Below are 17,721 nucleotides of genomic sequence, written 5' to 3'. Positions count from 1 at the left end.
TTCTTGTACATAGGAGGTAGTATTATAGTAGTTATATTCTTGTACATAGAAGCAGTATTATAGTAGTTATATTCTTGTACATAGGAGCAGTATTATAGTAGTTATATTCTTGTACATAGGAGGTAGTATTATAGTAGTTATATTCTTGTACATAGGAGGTAGTATTATAGTAGTTATATTCTTGTACATAGGGGCCAGTATTATAGTAGTTATATTCTTGTACATAGGAGCAGTATTATAGTAGTTATATTCTTGTACATAGGCGCAGTATTATAGTAGTTATATTCTTGTACATAGGAGCAGTATTATAGTAGTTATATTCTTGTACATAGGAGTAGTATTATAGTAGTTATATTCTTGTACATAGGAGCAGTATTATACTAGTTATATTCTTGTACATAGGGGGCAGTATTATAGTAGTTATATTCTTGTACATAGGAGGTAGTATTATAGTAGTTATATTCTTGTACATAGGGGCCAGTATTATAGTAGTTATATTCTTGTACATAGGAGTAGTATTATAGTAGTTATATTCTTGTACATAGGAGTAGTATTATAGTAGTTATATTCTTGTACATAGAAGGTACCGTGTTTCCCCGATAGTAAGACACCCCCGATAGTAAGACGTAGCGGGGGTTTTAGGGAGGTCGGCTAATGTAAGACATACCCCGAAAGTAAGACATAGTGGGACTTTCGGGGAAAAAGAATGTAAGACACTGTCTTACTTTCGGGGGGGTGTTACTGTATCGGGGAAAAACGGGGCTCCGCTGTGCTGTGAGAGCCGGGGGGAACTCCCCGGAGAGGGAGGGGGCGTTCCCCCCGGTTCTCACAGCACAGCGCTGTGAAGAAGGACATTGCCGGCAGCCGTTTAACCCCCCTGCCAGCCGCTTCTATTCATTTCAATGGCACGCTTCCATTGAAATGAATGGAAGCGCTCGGCACGCGAGGAGTTAAAGGGATTCTTCCATTAAAAGAAGTTCTTTCCTCTGACCACGTCGGAATAGCCTTAAAAAAGGCTATTCGTCTCCTACCTGTTGCCATAGCCAGCGCCGCCTTCTTCCTCAGCTGCGTCCGCCCCGTCTGTGTCCCCGTCGGGCCTCATGGATGACGCATGCGCAGTCGGCTCTAACAGGCTCTCGCAGCCAGAGCCGACTGCGCATGCGTCATCCATGAGGCCCAAAGAAGAGACAGACGGGGCGGACGCAGCAGAGAAAGAAGGCGGCGCTGGCTATGGAAACAGGTAGGAGACGAATAGCCTTTTTTAAGGCTATTCCGACGTGGTCAGAGGAAAGAACTTCTTTTAATGGTAGAATCCCTTTAAGCGGCGGCCGCCGGCAAAGTCTGCCTGCCGCTTCCATACATTGCAATGGGAGCGCGCTATTCAAATAGTATTCGCGCATCTCTAACTTCAATTGTAAGAAGTTACAATTGAAGTTAGAGATGAACGAATACTATTTGAATAACGCGCTCCCATTGCAATGTATGTAAGCGGCACGCAGACATTGCCAGCGGCCGCCGCTTAACTCCTCGTGTATGATTGATGAGGATGATGATGGGGGGGGTTGGTTTTTCCAATATAAGACATACCCCGAAAGTAAAACATAGTGGGACTTTTGGGGGTAAAAAGAATGTAAGACACTGTCTTACTTTCGGGGAAACACGGTAGTATTATTATAGTAGTTATATTCTTGTATATAGGAGGTAGTATTATACTAGTTATATTCTTGTACATAGGGGGCAGTATTATAGTAGTTATATTCTAGTACATAGGAGGTAGTATTATAGTAGCTATATTCTTGTACATAGGAGCGGTATTATAGTAGTTATATTCTTGTACATAGGAGCGGTATTATAGTAGTTATATTCTAGTACATAGGGGGCAGTATTATAGTAGTTATATTCTTGTACATAGGAGTAGTATTATAGTAGTTATATTCTTGTACATAGAAGGTAGTATTATAGTAGTTATATTCTTGTACATAGGAGCAGTATTATAGTAGTTATATTCTTGTACATAGGAGCGGTATTATAGTAGTTATATTCTTGTACATAGGAGGTAGTATTATAGTAGCTATATTCTTGTACATAGAAGCAGTATTATAGTAGTTATATTCTTGTATATAAGAGCAGTATTATAGTAGTTATATTCTTGTACATAGGAGCAGTATTATAGTAGTTATATTCTTGTACATAGGAGGTAGTATTATAGTAGTTATATTCTTGTACATAGGAGCAGTATTATAGTAGTTATATTCTTGTACATAGGAGCGGTATTATAGTAGTTATATTCTTGTACATAGGAGCGGTATTATAGTAGTTATATTCTTGTACATAGGAGGTAGTATTATAGTAGTTATATTCTTGTACATAGGAGGTAGTATTATGTAGTAATATTCTTGTACATAGAAGCAGTATTATAGTAGTTATATTCTTGTATATAAGAGCAGTATTATAGTAGTTATATTCTTATACATAGGAGCAGTATTATAGTAGTTATATTCTTGTACATAGGAGCGGTATTATAGTAGTTATATTCTTGTACATAGGAGGTAGTATTATAGTAGTTATATTCTTGTACATAGGGGGCAGTATTATAGTAGTTATATTCTTGTACATAGGAGCAGTATTATAGTAGTTATATTCTTGTACATAGGAGGTAGTATTATAGTAGTTATATTCTTGTACATAGGAGCAGTATTATAGTAGTTATATTCTTGTACATAGGAGCGGTATTATAGTAGTTATATTCTTGTACACAGGAGGTAGTATTATAGTAGTTATATTCTTGTACATAGGAGTAGTATTACAGTAGTTATATTCTTGTACATAGGAGTAGTATTATAGTAGTTATATTCTTGTACATAGGAGGTAGTATTACAGTAGTTATATTCTTGTACATAGGAGCAGTATTATAGTAGTTATATTCTTGTACACAGGAAGTAGTATTATAGTAGTTATATTCTTGTACATAGGAGCAGTATTATAGTAGTTATATTCTTGTACATAGGAGCGGTATTATAGTAGTTATATTCTTGTACATAGGAGGTACTATTATAGTAGTTATATTCTTGTACATAGACGCAGTATTATAGTAGTTATATTCTTGTATATAAGAGCAGTATTATAGTAGTTATATTCTTGTACATAGGAGCAGTATTATAGTAGTTATATTCTTGTACATAGGAAGTAGTATTATAGTAGTTATATTCTTGTACATAGGAGCAGTATTATAGTAGTTATATTCTTGTACATAGGAGCGGTATTATAGTAGTTATATTCTTGTACATAGGAGGTAGTATTATAGTAGTTATATTCTTGTACATAGGAGCAGTATTATAGTAGTTATATTCTTGTACATAGAAGCAGGATTATAGTAGTTATATTCTTGTACATAGGAGGTAGTATTATAGTAGTTATATTCTTTTACATAGGGGGCAGTATTATAGTAGTTATATTCTTGTACATAGGAGCAGTATTATAGTAGTTATATTCTTGTACACATGAGGTAGTATTATAGTAGTTATATTCTTGTACATAGGAGCAGTCTTATAGTAGTTATATTCTTGTACATAGGAGCAGTATTATAGTAGTTATATTCTTGTATATAGGAGGTAGTATTATACTAGTTATATTCTTGTACATAGGGGGCAGTATTATCGTAGTTATATTCTTGTACATAGGAGCAGTATTATAGTAGCTATATTCTTGTACATAGGAGCAGTATTATAGTAGTTATATTCTTGTACATAGGAGGTAGTATTATAGTAGTTATATTCTTGTACATAGGGGGCAGTATTATAGTAGTTATATTCTTGTACATAGGAGGTAGTATTATAGTAGCTATATTCTTGCACATAGGAGCAGTATTATAGTAGTTATATTCTTGTACACAGGAGGTATTATTATAGTAGTTATATTCTTGTACATAGGGAGCACTATTATAGTAGTTATATTCTTGTACACAGGAGGTAGTATTATAGTAGTTATATTCTTGCACATAGGAGTAGTATTATAGTAGTTATATTCTTGTACATAGGAGTAGTATTATAGTAGTTATATTCTTATACATAGGAGCAGGATTATCGTAGTTATATTCTTGTACATAGGAGCAGTATTATAGTAGTTATATTCTTGTACATAGGAGCGGTATTATAGTAGTTATATTCTTGTACATAGGAGGTAGTATTATAGTAGTTATATTCTTTTACATAGGGGGCAGTATTATAGTAGTTATATTCTTGTACATAGGAGCAGTATTATAGTAGTTATATTCTTGTACACATGAGGTAGTATTATAGTAGTTATATTCTTGTACATAGGAGCAGTCTTATAGTAGTTATATTCTTGTACATAGGAGCAGTATTATAGTAGTTATATTCTTGTATATAGGAGGTAGTATTATACTAGTTATATTCTTGTACATAGGGGGCAGTATTATCGTAGTTATATTCTTGTACATAGGAGGTAGTATTATAGTAGCTATATTCTTGTACATAGGAGCAGTATTATAGTAGTTATATTCTTGTACATAGGAGGTAGTATTATAGTAGTTATATTCTTGCACATAGGAGCAGTATTATAGTAGTTATATTCTTGTACACAGAAGGTATTATTATAGTAGTTATATTCTTGTACATAGGGAGCACTATTATAGTAGTTATATTCTTGTACACAGGAGGTAGTATTATAGTATTATATTCTTGTACATAGGAGTAGTATTATAGTAGTTATATTCTTGTACATAGGAGTAGTATTATAGTAGTTATATTCTTGTACATAGGAGGTAGTATTATAGTAGTTATATTCTTGTACATAGGAGTAGTATTATAGTAGTTATATTCTTGTACATAGGAGGTAGTATTATAGTAGTTATATTCTTGTACATAGGAGCAGTATTATAGTATTTATATTCTTAATATATAGGTGGCAGATTTATAATATTCTCAAGTCATTTTACAAGAACACCAGTTCATCATAGTCAACATCACCAAAATAACAGTTTGCAGACTTGGCCATTGAATTCAAAGTGCTTCATTTACTTTTCCTAGTGAATATCAGCTATGTAGCTCACCTGTTGCTTACAGTAGCCAACAAAGAGTCCTTTCTGTGTCTATAGTCCTCAGCACTGGAGCCCTGTGAGCCCCCTCCACTGTACCAACTAGATGTTTCACCCAATGGTGAGTTGAGGTAGCTGCCCCCCACAGACTGTGCCAAAGAGGGGGGTCTAAGGAACGAAACACTCCCTCTGCCACTGCTCTGGCTGGTGAGACTGCTTCGCATTATCTTCTCTGAACCATGTAAGAAGAGAGATCTATCCACTGGTGGCCTTTGTTTTTCCAGAGCATGGAAGTCTGTGAATACTGAGAGTGGCTGGTCCTTTAAAGGACAATCAAAATGAGAAGAATTATGGTGGCCAACTCTACTATCCATGTGGGTACTTCCATGGTCCCAGTGTGCTCTTTGCCCCACCTTTAAACGTTCAGTATTTTCTGGTGGTTGAGTCCACATGAGGCTACCAGGTAAGATTGCTTTCACGGGCCCCAGATTAGGCTCCGGTGGTTTCAGAAATGATTTAACAGGCACAGATTGCTCTTGTTTGCAGCTCAAGTAGTCAAGAGACAATAATTGGTGGGGGGCACATGGAGATTCTTCTTTACGAACCCCACTTGTGCCATCAACGTCCATTAATGTCCTATCATCCAAGTGTACAGGATTACCAGATTCTTTATTATCAGACTCCGAACAGCTTGCCTCCGATGTTCTCGTCTGAGCCTCATCTTCCCCCGGCCAGTCTCCATCCACGCTCATCTCCTTAAAGAAAGGTAAACTCAAGTATTGTAGAATTCCACTCTGTGTGGACAAGCTATGTCTCAGTTGGCTCGCTTGGTCACTGAGGCCTAAGGGTTTCTGTAATAGTAAAGAAGGTGCTCTTATTACTGTGCTCAATGACGAGAAACAGTCAGTCTCTGATTCTCGAAGTGTAGAAATAGTCCTCTCCATTTCACCTTCCATTTGGGCAGATTCTCCACATCGTGCCTCTTCTACCTGACTGTATGGAAGAGTCACAGAAGAGGTCACAGGACTAATGTCTGGAATTCGAAAGGGTTTGGCTTCATCCAAAGGACTGCTGCTACAGCCAAAGTATCTCCCTTGACGGTGCCCAGAATCTCTTGCTTCCTTACGAGCCTGACCTGTAGCCTTTGGTCTCATCTTCACTTCATCCCTCCAGGATTCTGCAGGTCGCTCGGGTAGTTGGCACACCTGCAAGTATGTTTTGGCCTGCGAGCACTGACTCAGGTCAGATGAGTCCCTGGCATTGAACTCCGGATACAAATCTGTCTCCGTCACATAAGGAAAGCCTCGGAGGCTCCCTCGGTTTGGCCGAGTGTCGGTCTCTACCACAAAACGCCCATCCGGTCCGCGGCTTATCCTCTCCAAAGGAACGCACTCCCCGACGTGACTCTCGTAAATGGTGTACTTGCCACTCGTGCTGCTTCCGTGGCTCACACCAAGGTTGTTCACAGTCTCACCCAAGTGGAGAGACTTGCGGAAGCTTTCGTAGGGTGACACCTGAAGCTTGAGTCTCACGAGACTGTCGGGGCTGTTAGAACCATTAGTATTTCTGAGAAATAGAGAAAGAAAATCAATATAAGCAAAAAATTTACGGAAACAAGAAAGAAAGTATTGGGTGAAAATGTCACTAAAAGGTGCATTCCAGCTAATGGCTAATGCGCTCTACGTATAATCGGAGTCTAAAACTTGGAACTATTGTCGAGTCGAATCTGTCATTGAGGATGCAAATTATGATCAGTTTCAGAATCAATTTAACCTTTGCAACCATGTCAAAGGCAGGACTGAAATGAAAATCTGACAAGGGTTTGACAAGGAATTAACCAAGCAAAAATAAAAAAAAGATAGACTGTTGCTATGGATTAAATCGCCATACGATAAAAACATATTCAACCAACTTTTCCGACAATTACGTTTTGCAAAAAAAAAAAAAATTCTCAAATTAAGGCAGCTATATCTTTTTCTACCTCAAAGTCACCAAGATCCTGCTCCAGCTCAACACTAAGGTCCGTGCGACTGTGAAGGAGATGCATGATCATGAGGACACAACAAATTTAGACTTGCAACCAACCATGTGTCTACTGAGGCAGGATCTACCAGTCATCGATTGGTGGTCGGAGTATAAAGACGTAAAGCAAAAAAAAAAAAAAACGGCCAATGATCGAAAGCTACAGACAGGCAGCGTGAAATGAGTGAACGGGAAGTGACGTATGAGCATGAAGACACTTACTGTGAAGGAGAAGCTTTCTTGGGTTGGGAGAAGACCATTGGTGCATCTGGAAGGTTATGAGAACACAACAGGGATCAATGAGGAGTAGAACTCGAGCCAATGTGACCTGTATGTCTAGTGACCTACTTTATCATCTTGATGTACCTAGGCTATCCAAAGAACTTAATCCCAAGAACACATGGATCTAACCCAAGCCAAAGCGTCTTAGAATCCTCTTTTCGGAAATCTGTATTGCACATAAGCAACGCTATTAGCTTATCAGCCAGAGAGGACCATTCTGAATCAATAATTTACAAAAAAAAATAATTAAATTTAGGATTTGTGTTTATGAAAGTAGTGGTGCTGCCCGTAACATTCACCAGATCTCTGCTTTCACTCACAAAATCTCAATGGTTTGCTGTGAGGTACACCTTCACAACTTGTCAGCACTAGTTCTCATCCATGACATCCCCTGTATATACGTAGCAGGGTTACAATTTCAATTTACACTCACAGTGCCATCATAATGTTGTCTAAGGGTGCATTCACACTGAGTAAACGCTAGCTTATTTTGTAGAGTAAAATTACACTTGTAAATTTTGCTATCCCATTGACTTCAATGATATTTTTTTACAAGTGTAAAAATACGCCTGTAAAAAATACGCCTGTAAAAATACGCCTGTAAAAAGTCATTGAAGTCAATGGGATAGCAAAATTTACAAGTGTAATTTTACTTTACAAAATAAGCTAGCGTTTACTCAGTGTGAATGCACCCTAAGGGGTTAAATGTCACCAAAAAAAGCAATCAAAGTGTGGACCTTTTACTACCTTCGCATATTCCAATTCTTCCCGTCAATAGGATCCACTCCACGGATTCTGGTCCTGTTGGAACTTTATCGTTAGCCTCGACCATTCCCGAGCAATCATTTCAGCTCCCAATAGGCTTACTAGGCTCTCTACCGTCAGGTGGGCGGTTCCCAGACTCTCTACAGAGACCGCCCACCTGAAAGTGTAAGGGAAAAATATCCTTGTACCGTGTTAGCCAGTGGATATGAAATATAAAAAAATTTGAGAGTCTTCAGAAGGGGATACCTTTTTTTAATGGCTAACTAAAAATGATGACAAATTGCAAGCTTTCGAGGCTCTAGGCATAGGAAGAGGCCTGAGGAAGAGTCCTGAGGAAGAGGCCTAAAGCCTCGAAAGCTTGCAATCTGTCATCATTATTAGGCTGCCTTCACACGGAGTAATGCCGGGCTCAATTTGAGCTCATTTTTACAGGCGTAGAACTCCGAGGGTTGCGTTAACGTTGCATTCATGCGGCATTTTTTTACTATAAGCGCATACGCGGCGTTTTTTTGCTCGCGTACACGCTCCGTTAAAAACTCTCAATTTTTTTTTTATTTCACCTGAAAGTGGAGAGTCTAACTTACAGTTTGGGATCTGAAAGACTCAACACCGATTGCTCAGGAACGGAGGGAGCTAAAGAAAAAATCCCAACTGTACCGAAATCAGTGGAATGGCATCTACCGAAGGATGCAAAGAGTCGGAGTTGGTGGTGGTGATGATGATAGGGCTCCTTTTAAGGGTGTTTTTACACTGAGTTTTGCCGTGTCCTTTGGAGGTATAGATAGAGAATTGATGCCTCTGTATGGAATGGCATTGAAGGCTGCACTACATACAGAAAAAAAGCTATGCCAACTAGAGATGAGCGAACACTGTTCGGATCAGCCGTTCCGAACAGCACGCTCCCATAGAAATGAATGGAAGCACCAGTGACGCTGACTTTGCCGGCGGCCGGTCGCCGTGCCAGGTGCTTCCATTCATTTCTATGGGAGCGTGCTGTTCGGAACGGCTGATCCAAACAGTGTTTGCTCATCTCTAATGCCAACACAGACTAGATAGAGTCCAAAATTCTCTATTCACCAGGTGCCATCAGGGACCTATGGATACTTTGACTATGCACATATGGCAAACGGACACTGCAAAATACAGTGGAAAAGCAGCCTAAAAAATTCAACATGGGAACATTTGTGTTCCTAATAAAGCTCTTCTATCATATAGGAACCGACAGCCCTCATAGAAAGCCCTCGTCGAAATGAGACCGTTCTTTTCTGGAGGAATGTGTTTTCGACAACGTATGCCCTAGCACGAAACATGCAGTCTAAGCTATACGGCAGCAGAATCCTGCTATCCACATGGCACATTCATGGTTCACTACTTTTGGATCGTACCACCGATCCTCTGTAAGAATATACTTTTACCGAAGGTCACGGCTTAAAACTGAATTTCTAACCATTAGAGTGCAAATAAAGATGCTCGAAATTTTGGCAAATCCTGTTCATCGTGGGTCTATGGTAAGGATAATAGACATTTAGAACCATAGAAGACATTGCAAAATATTCCATATTAAGATTTGATGTCAAAACCTCTACGTGACATGGAATACCAAGATCTCACAAATCTGTGGTCCTCTACGCTCCAGATCTACTGATATGAATGTACCAACATGTTTAGTAGTATGACAGGGGACATGCAGGGGAAACACAAAAGCAAGGGCCACATAATGTACACAACAAAGTAAAGAAATATGGACCCCACGCAGGCTGGATATATACGTCCTCCAATCCAAAAAGTAAATAATAATAATAATAATACAATGTGTAGGTGGAGCTGATGAATGGTAGACAATACTGTGGTAGCACCATACTCATGCAAATCTGCAGTCATGGAGTAATGGGGTGATTCGAATGGAGCCTTTGGTCTGAAGACAAGGGTTGCACTGTATATCCGTCAGGAAAACAATGAGATACCTTACATATCTGAGGATCTAAATATTTGGGAATTGAGCTCAAATTCTGACTTGGTGTTGTCATCTGCCTCAACTAGCTGCAGATTCCTTAGCTCAGTAGCTCAACAGCCTTTAGAAGGACATGAAGGAGAATAAGATCGTCTCTCGTATCTTCAACCTTGTAGGTAAAGATAGCTTTCTATACGTATGTTGTATATCCTATTTCTACATGTACTAGCCATATTCTACCAGTACAACAACTGATTTCAGAACTTGGTCACTTCATAAAGTCACAAAAATAAAAACTATATTTGGCGTATGAGGAAATTTTAGCCTTTGGCTTCGGAAACCTTGGAAAATCCTCCACGATACTTGTATTAAGGTAAGGTTCTAATCTAATCTATAATTCATTGTCGGAAACCTAAAATCGGTCATTGTGATCCCATCTCCCTTTCTACTCCATGTTTGTCAGACCTTCTGTAAGTTAAGCTGACCATACACAAAAATTCTTGCTTCCCTTAGCTCTGATGTTCACCCCATTAGACATGTCCATATAATAATAATAATAATAATAATAATAATGAAGATATGCTTCATTGTTCCACAAACAATGGAACTTTCCAGAGTCACTGTTTAGCATAACAATTGGTTAGTAAAAACAATTGGTTGCTCGTCCGGAACATCAAGCACTTGGGTGCTCGTCTAGGACATCAAGCACTTGGGAGCTCATCCGGGACATCAAGCACTTGGGTGCTCATCCGGGACATCAAGCACTTGGGTGCTCATCCGGGACATCAAGCACTTGGGTGCTCATCCGGGACATCAAGAACTTGGGTGCTCGTCCCGGACATCAAGTACTTGGGTGCTCATCTGGGACATCAAGCACTTGGGTGCTCATCCGGGACATCAAGCACTTGGGTGCTCATCTGGGACATCAAGCACTTGGGTGCTCATCCCGGACATCAAGCACTTGGGTGCTCGTCCAGGACATCAAGCACTTGGGTGCTCATCCAGGACATCAAGCACTTGGGTGCTCATCCGGGACATCAAGCACTTGGGTGCTCATCTGGGACATCAAGCACTTGGGTGCTCATCCGGAACATCAAGCACTTGGGTGCTCATCCGGGACATCAAGCACTTGGGTGCTCGTCCGGGACATCAAGCACTTGGGTGCTCATCCGGAACATCAAGCACTTGGGTGCTCATCTGGAACATCAAGCACTTGGGTGCTCGTCCGGGACATCAAGCACTTGGGTGCTCGTCCGGGACATCAAGTAGATTTCTATGTCTTTGAAAACTTAAAATCCATGCAGAGATTATTGGCCCAAATTTTCATTGTGCCTATGCTCAGCTCATTTTGAAGCATATCTTCCTCATCATCATATGCAACATTTTGGTTTATTCAGAATTATCTGCCTCCTTGTTACTATAAAAGATGGAGATCTACCATTATTTGCCACCAAATATCCCAGACAGAACTATTTTGTTGACAATGTTATATTATTGCACTCAGGGCAGTGGAGGCGGTAGGCCAAACCACAATCTCTAACTCCTCTATTTTCGCACTGCCTGACTGTTCGTAACGGCCGACAGCCATGGTGGAGACAGATTGAGTAAAACTCCTCTATTTAAGTTCGCAGTCGGAGTCAGTGCTTTCCGACTCCACCCAAGACTTACCCCCAACTCATAGCCCTGGTGACACATCTAATATCTAGCCCAGAATCCATATGTCCAAATTCTGTGACATGCCCACCACCACGTTCACCAACACGTCTACTATGGTGTGCATCTATATAGGGGATGACTATTCCGTTCTATATTTCTAGTTATGGGATATAGGTACCTTTCCATTACCAACATCTCACAAGCAGTTTTTGTACGTCTTGCATAGGTGCAACCATTCTTTAAAAATATCCTACATCTCCGAAACCTAGGCCTAGTGTGCTTCACGGTCTAGATGTAGGTGTGTTTCCTACCAGTTTACACCTGCCATATGTCTGGCAAGGATCCTCATCTTGTAGGTTGCTCAATGAATTCTTCATTTTGTGGACATTTCACTTCTAACTAGATGAATGATTCCTCTGCTGTCTTACCTTGCTGCCTCCGTTTCCGCCTTCGTCTTGCTCTTCGCCGGTTCATCAAACAGGCCACTATGGTGCTGAGGATAATCGCCAGGGTAAGGAAGCAGACACCCCCGACCACCCCCGCCATCAGCGACTTCTGCTGGACCTCTGGATGCTCTGTCTGTGAGGGGTAGACTTTCATCCCTGTATAATAGGTGGCAGAAGATATTATTTGCTGAGTCCAGCTCATCACATGGAGATATCCCTACATTACATAGTCGAGCAGAAGAATCAGCAGATATGTAACCGCAAGGATAGTCAATCCCAACCACGTACAGAGTAAGAATAAGTGGCAGCGCCACGGAAATGTATCATTTGTAAAACTTGATTATGTAGGTGCATCGATAAATGCAAAAGCACCAAAAGCACTTACTGATGTATAAACAAAGATAGTAAGGCTATCCAGCTCGGAAGTTCTTGTAGTGCGGTGACCTTGCTTTGCACTACAAAGGAAAGATTTTCTCTCACTTTTTGATCAACTACCAACGATCACAAGAATAAAAGGACAGCACCACGGCTAACCAGGACCTTAGTAGGCATGGCGGCGCTAAATCAGTGGTGTGGTTCTTAAGGACTTGTTCACACGGGGCAAGAGGGGGCGGATTCTGACGCCAAATCCACCTCAGACTCCGCCCCCTCACAATAGAGGTCTACGTAGACCGCTAGCTTCCTATTTACTGTGAGTGGTATGTTCCGGCTCACGGTAAAAAGAAGCGAGCCGCCCTTTCTTCAGGCGAATTCCGTGGCTGATTCGTGACAGCACCCTCTGTACTAGGACCATTCATTTGGGCCTACTCCGGAGCGGGAAGCCGCAACTGTCGGAAGCCACGATACAGTTATACATTAAAGCGTAACCCCCTTTTTTTAACTATTGGGTAGGGGGAGGCTCGGTGCTAATTTTTGTAATTTACTTTAATAGCCTATTTGATTTACTTTTAAGGCTCTAAAGTTATCCCTAGTAACGTCCTAAAGACATGTTGGCGGGAAGATCCTGTATTACCAGTATGTAAGTCTATAGAAGGTGGCCAAAGGTAGGAGGTCACCTCCAATGGCTGTATAACTGGTCTCATACCACCAAAAGATGTGCTTTGAATGTGTGTGAAACACACGTACATCATTCAGTCCCCTCTACTGGTGGCGAAGGTGATCACTAGGGTTGAACGATCAGGATCGGAAAACATCGGATTTGGCATTGAGGTCGGAGGTTATTTCCCACAATGCTTGGCTACTGGTCAAAGCTATCAATGATCTTAACCGATCCCGATCGCTCAACCCTAGTGATCATAAATTTTACCCCCCAAGCAGGGAATTTAGGCCCCATGTACATCCGATGCGGGACCTAGTTCACAGCGGAATGTTCCCGAACTGGGAGTGGCATCAGAGAACATTCCGTAATGTATCCACCTCTATGGTCTATGGGGCTTCCAATGCGTTCTGTTCCGATGATATTGTTCTATTTTCATCGGACCATTGGACGCCCCCTCGGAGGAGCATTAGATGGCAAACTGGGCCGTGCGCATGAAGCAAAGCCACAAACTATAAAACCTAAACAGAATTAGGGGCCAATTTAGACTACAAAGAAGCAGAATGGCGTGCAAGGGTGAGACGTTGACATTTATTTATGTACCTACTAATCTCATTTTCTACGGTTATGAATATTTCCAGCGCTAGTTACATTTTTGGCAGAGAACTGAATAACTTTTGTAAAACTTGAAGTAACCATTGTCTTGGGCGCCTGCCAGATGCTGGTGCAGCAACTATCTCATAGGAGGGCAATGGGAGCCGGGAGCGCAGTCTTTTCCCACTCACTTAGGCTCACAAGCCCAATGTTTATGGAAATCTTTAATAAATGCTTATTTTTTCTACCCGATGTAGAGAATGCAATGTATATAGAAGTCGGGAGTGCTGAGCGGCAGAAACGGTCGTGTCAAACAAGGGGCTTGTGAGAATAGCATTACCCAGAATGCCATAATGCAAATACTCTGTGCTGTAACCCCAAGTCATGCGCTTAGTTCATACAGAAACCTTATCTGGAATTTGGAGGTGTTTATAGGTTCTTGGCGGAATAATAAGCAGTACATAACTCATATCCTAGGTGTATTAGGATCGGGTTGTCTACTTTAGGGGTTTTTTTTGTATTAAAGGGATCCTATCACTCAGACATGATTATGTTCTAAGTACCACGTCGGAATAGCCTTAAGAAAGGCTATTCGTCTCCTACCTTTCGTTGTCTTCTCTGTGCCGCCATTCGCCTACAATCCCAGTTCTTGTCGGTATGCTAATGAGCTCTCTCACAGCACTGGGGGTGGGTCCCAGTGCTCAGACAGCACTGGGGGCGTCCCCAATGCTGCGAGACAACTGCCTCCAGTGCTGCCTCCTCTTCTTCAGCAGCATCATCTTCAGCCTCTTCTTCTGGCGGTGGCTTGTAACTGCTAAGGCCTCGGGCCTTGAGCAGAGTAGACTGCGCATGCCCACAGGCCACGAGAAAATGGCCGCTTGTACAGTATTGTAAGCGGTCATTTTCTCGTGGCCTGTGGGCATGCGCAAACTGCTCTGCCCAAGGCCTTAGAAGTTACAAGCCACTGCCGGAAGAAGAGGCTGAAGATGACTCTGCTGAAGAAGAGGAGGTGGCGCTGGAGAGAGTTCTCTCGCAGGATTGGGGTCGCCCCCAGTGCTGTCTGAGCACTGGGGCCCACCCCCAGTGCTGCGAGAGAGCTCATTTACATACCGACAAGAACCTGGATTGTAGGTGAACGGCGGCGAGGAGAAGACAACGAAAGGTAAGAGACGAATAGCCTTTATTAAGACTATTCCGACGTGGTACTTAGAAAAAAATCATGTCTGAGTGATAGGATCCCTTTAAGGTTGATGTTGACTTTGGAAGAGGGGGACAGATTATTTATTGCATTGTTAATAGGTGCTGCTCCACTAGTTCTGGCACAGTTGGGATTCTTTCTCTAGCCCCCACCAGCGCTGAGCAATCAGTGCCATTAGTTTTGGTGCTCTATAGTAGGGTTGAGCCGATCTTGAGATTTCAGGATCGATTTTAAAATCCGATATCTGATCATTTTCCATCCGATCCCAATAGTGAAATTTACTTGATCGCCAATCGGAATCCGATCTTTTCCGATCCCGATCCTCAACCCTAGTTACTTTATGTTTATGGAGTAGGGTTGAGCCGATCTTGAGATTTCAGAATCGATTTTAAAATCTAATTTCCTATCATTCTCCATCCGATCCTGAAAGTTACTCAATCGCCGATCGGAATCCGATCTTTTCTGATCCCAATCACTCAACCCTACTCTATAGGATAATTAGACTCTGCACTGTCAAGTGATCGGGATCAAGACGTTGTAGACTCTCTGACACTGTTCAATCAGTGTGGATCAATCACGGAGCAGATTGTATCCAATCATGAGCTCACCAGATATACGCATTGGAGATTTATGAAGACTGGAGTTCCTCATACTACTCTTCATAGCCCCGGAGCTGGTGGAGGGTGTACCTCACACATCACGAGGTGCTCACCTCCTCCGAAATAAGGTGCGCCCTCCGCATACATTTCCCCCATCATTTACACCAGTGTTTTGTTGTAAGTGATGGTAAATCTGGTAGGGTTCCCGGCACGCTCTTGTCATACCCCTCATCTGGGAAGTTGTAGAGGACGCCGCAGAAATCAAAAAGTTGCCTTTCTTTAAACTAAGTTTTTAAGTCAAACTTTTTAAAGAATTTTTGATTTTTTTTTCCATGTTATTATCTATATTTAAAATAAGTACTATAACCTGCAATTTTCACTCTGACCACTAAGCCTAATAATAGATTCTTTTCAGCAGTCACCTCATTTACATCAAACACAGGATTACAATAGGTAACATTTACATAGACAACACCATTGAGCCATCATTGCATCCCCTACTGAAAACGTATCCTATGCTCAGAGCAAATCTTGAAAATTCTTCCATAGACCTCAATGAGTCGGCTCCAGTCTACTGTTACCTGTGGCCATGAGACTGCTGTAAACAAGCGCTAACAGTAAAAAATGGGAAATAAAAACTAGTCGTGGCGTATAGGGGTTATGAAAGATGGTGAAGGCTTTTAGAATACTAAAGAAATCTTTACACAGATTCCTGTTTCACATTTTGTTCCATTTTTCGATGTTATGCATTTGAAAAACTTTAATAAATCTTGATTAAACCTAAAAAAAATCTTTATCATTATTAATGTGTTTATTATGGCAAAAAATATTTTTTTTAATTCCAACTCTTACCCATAGCGTCATGTGAATGAATGCAGAGTGTATGGCTACAGCGCCATCTAGTGGTGATTCCCATAAGTACAGTGTAAAGATTAGGAAGAACCCAACCCACAAAGGCTACTCTCAACACTACGGTGACTTGCCTGCTTTAGGCCGTACCCATTTTTTTTGGCAGTTTTCCTATTACCATGTACCGTGACCTATAACTTTTTATTACTTTTCCATCCATGTAACTGGGCTGGAGATATCGGAGCCGTTACTGATGTCTGTCCACTGTCAGTAGGGCGTTCCTGACAGTCTAGCACCTCCTGACAGTACTTGTTCATAGCCCTGTACTGTCACAGGGGGCGCTGCTTAGAGATAACACTAAGAAAGCCCCCCAGTACTAGGCGTCTGAGTTGGAGTCTGGATTTGTTCTGGTATCTTTATGTTTTGGTTTGTGGCACAATTTTGGGGTAGATGTATCTACGACAATTCTAGTTCCCATATAGGCCAAGGTGCGGCAATGTTTCCTAGGCAGACATTATAACCCATTCATGAGTCTTCTCCACTCACCTGCTGTAGAGATATTGACAGAATTACTCGGATCACTGATGTAATCTCCAGCGAACGCCACCAGGCGAAACTCGTACATGGCGTCCTGGGAAACAAAGCTGTGTTTTAGTACAGGGTTGTATTTATTACACTAGGAGGGTCTAACTGGTTGGGCCCCTAGGTCATTGTGACACCAGGGGCCCAGACTTGTGTTATGTCAGCTGAATTCAGTGCACTGTTGGCTTTCCCGTTATGTGCCCCGGGGCTGGAGATCTCGGTGCAGTTACCGATGTCTGTCCACTGTCGGTAGGGCGTTCCTGACATTCTAGCTAGGTTGTGAGGAACGCCCCTCCTAACAGTACTCGTCCATAGCTCTGTACTGTCACAGGGGGCGTTCCTTATGGCCCAGCGTTGACGCTAAGCTGTGAAGAGTGCCACCCCCAGTACTAGGTGCCTGGGTTGGGGTTCAGAATGGCTATTGGGTTTCGTCTGGAGTCTTACCGTATGTACTCGAGTATAAGCCAAATTTTTCAGCACAGTTTTTGTGCTGAAAAAGCCCCCCTCGGCTTATACTCGAGTACATACGTTTTCCCAGTTTTTTGTGGTAAAATTAGCGGCCTCGGCTTATATTCGGGTCGGCTTATACTTGAGTATATACGGTAATTATTTTTTGGTTTGTGGTCCGGGGTCTGAACTAATCTAGGGATCTGGCTTGGGTATGCATTAATTTTAAGGATCTGGT

The 17,721-nt window shown here is 41.5% G+C and overlaps 1 protein-coding gene across 1 annotated transcript in view; it reads right to left on the bottom strand.

Moving 5' to 3' along the window:
* Nucleotides 1-17,721, bottom strand: part of IGSF9 (immunoglobulin superfamily member 9) — a 79,252-nt gene that overhangs the window by 5,054 nt on the left and 56,477 nt on the right. Inside the window, exons 16-19 of the mRNA XM_075283290.1 lie at nt 17,001-17,085; nt 12,161-12,334; nt 7,301-7,346; nt 5,072-6,622 (exon numbers count right to left, since the gene is read on the bottom strand). Coding sequence (XP_075139391.1) covers nt 5,072-6,622; nt 7,301-7,346; nt 12,161-12,334; nt 17,001-17,085 — 1,856 coding nt within the window. The remainder of the gene's footprint in view (nt 1-5,071; nt 6,623-7,300; nt 7,347-12,160; nt 12,335-17,000; nt 17,086-17,721) is intronic.

The sequence above is a fragment of the Leptodactylus fuscus genome, chromosome 7 (assembly GCF_031893055.1).
Source record: "Leptodactylus fuscus isolate aLepFus1 chromosome 7, aLepFus1.hap2, whole genome shotgun sequence".
NCBI lineage: Eukaryota > Metazoa > Chordata > Amphibia > Anura > Leptodactylidae > Leptodactylus > Leptodactylus fuscus.
This window is presented reverse-complemented; position numbering and strand designations above follow the sequence as displayed.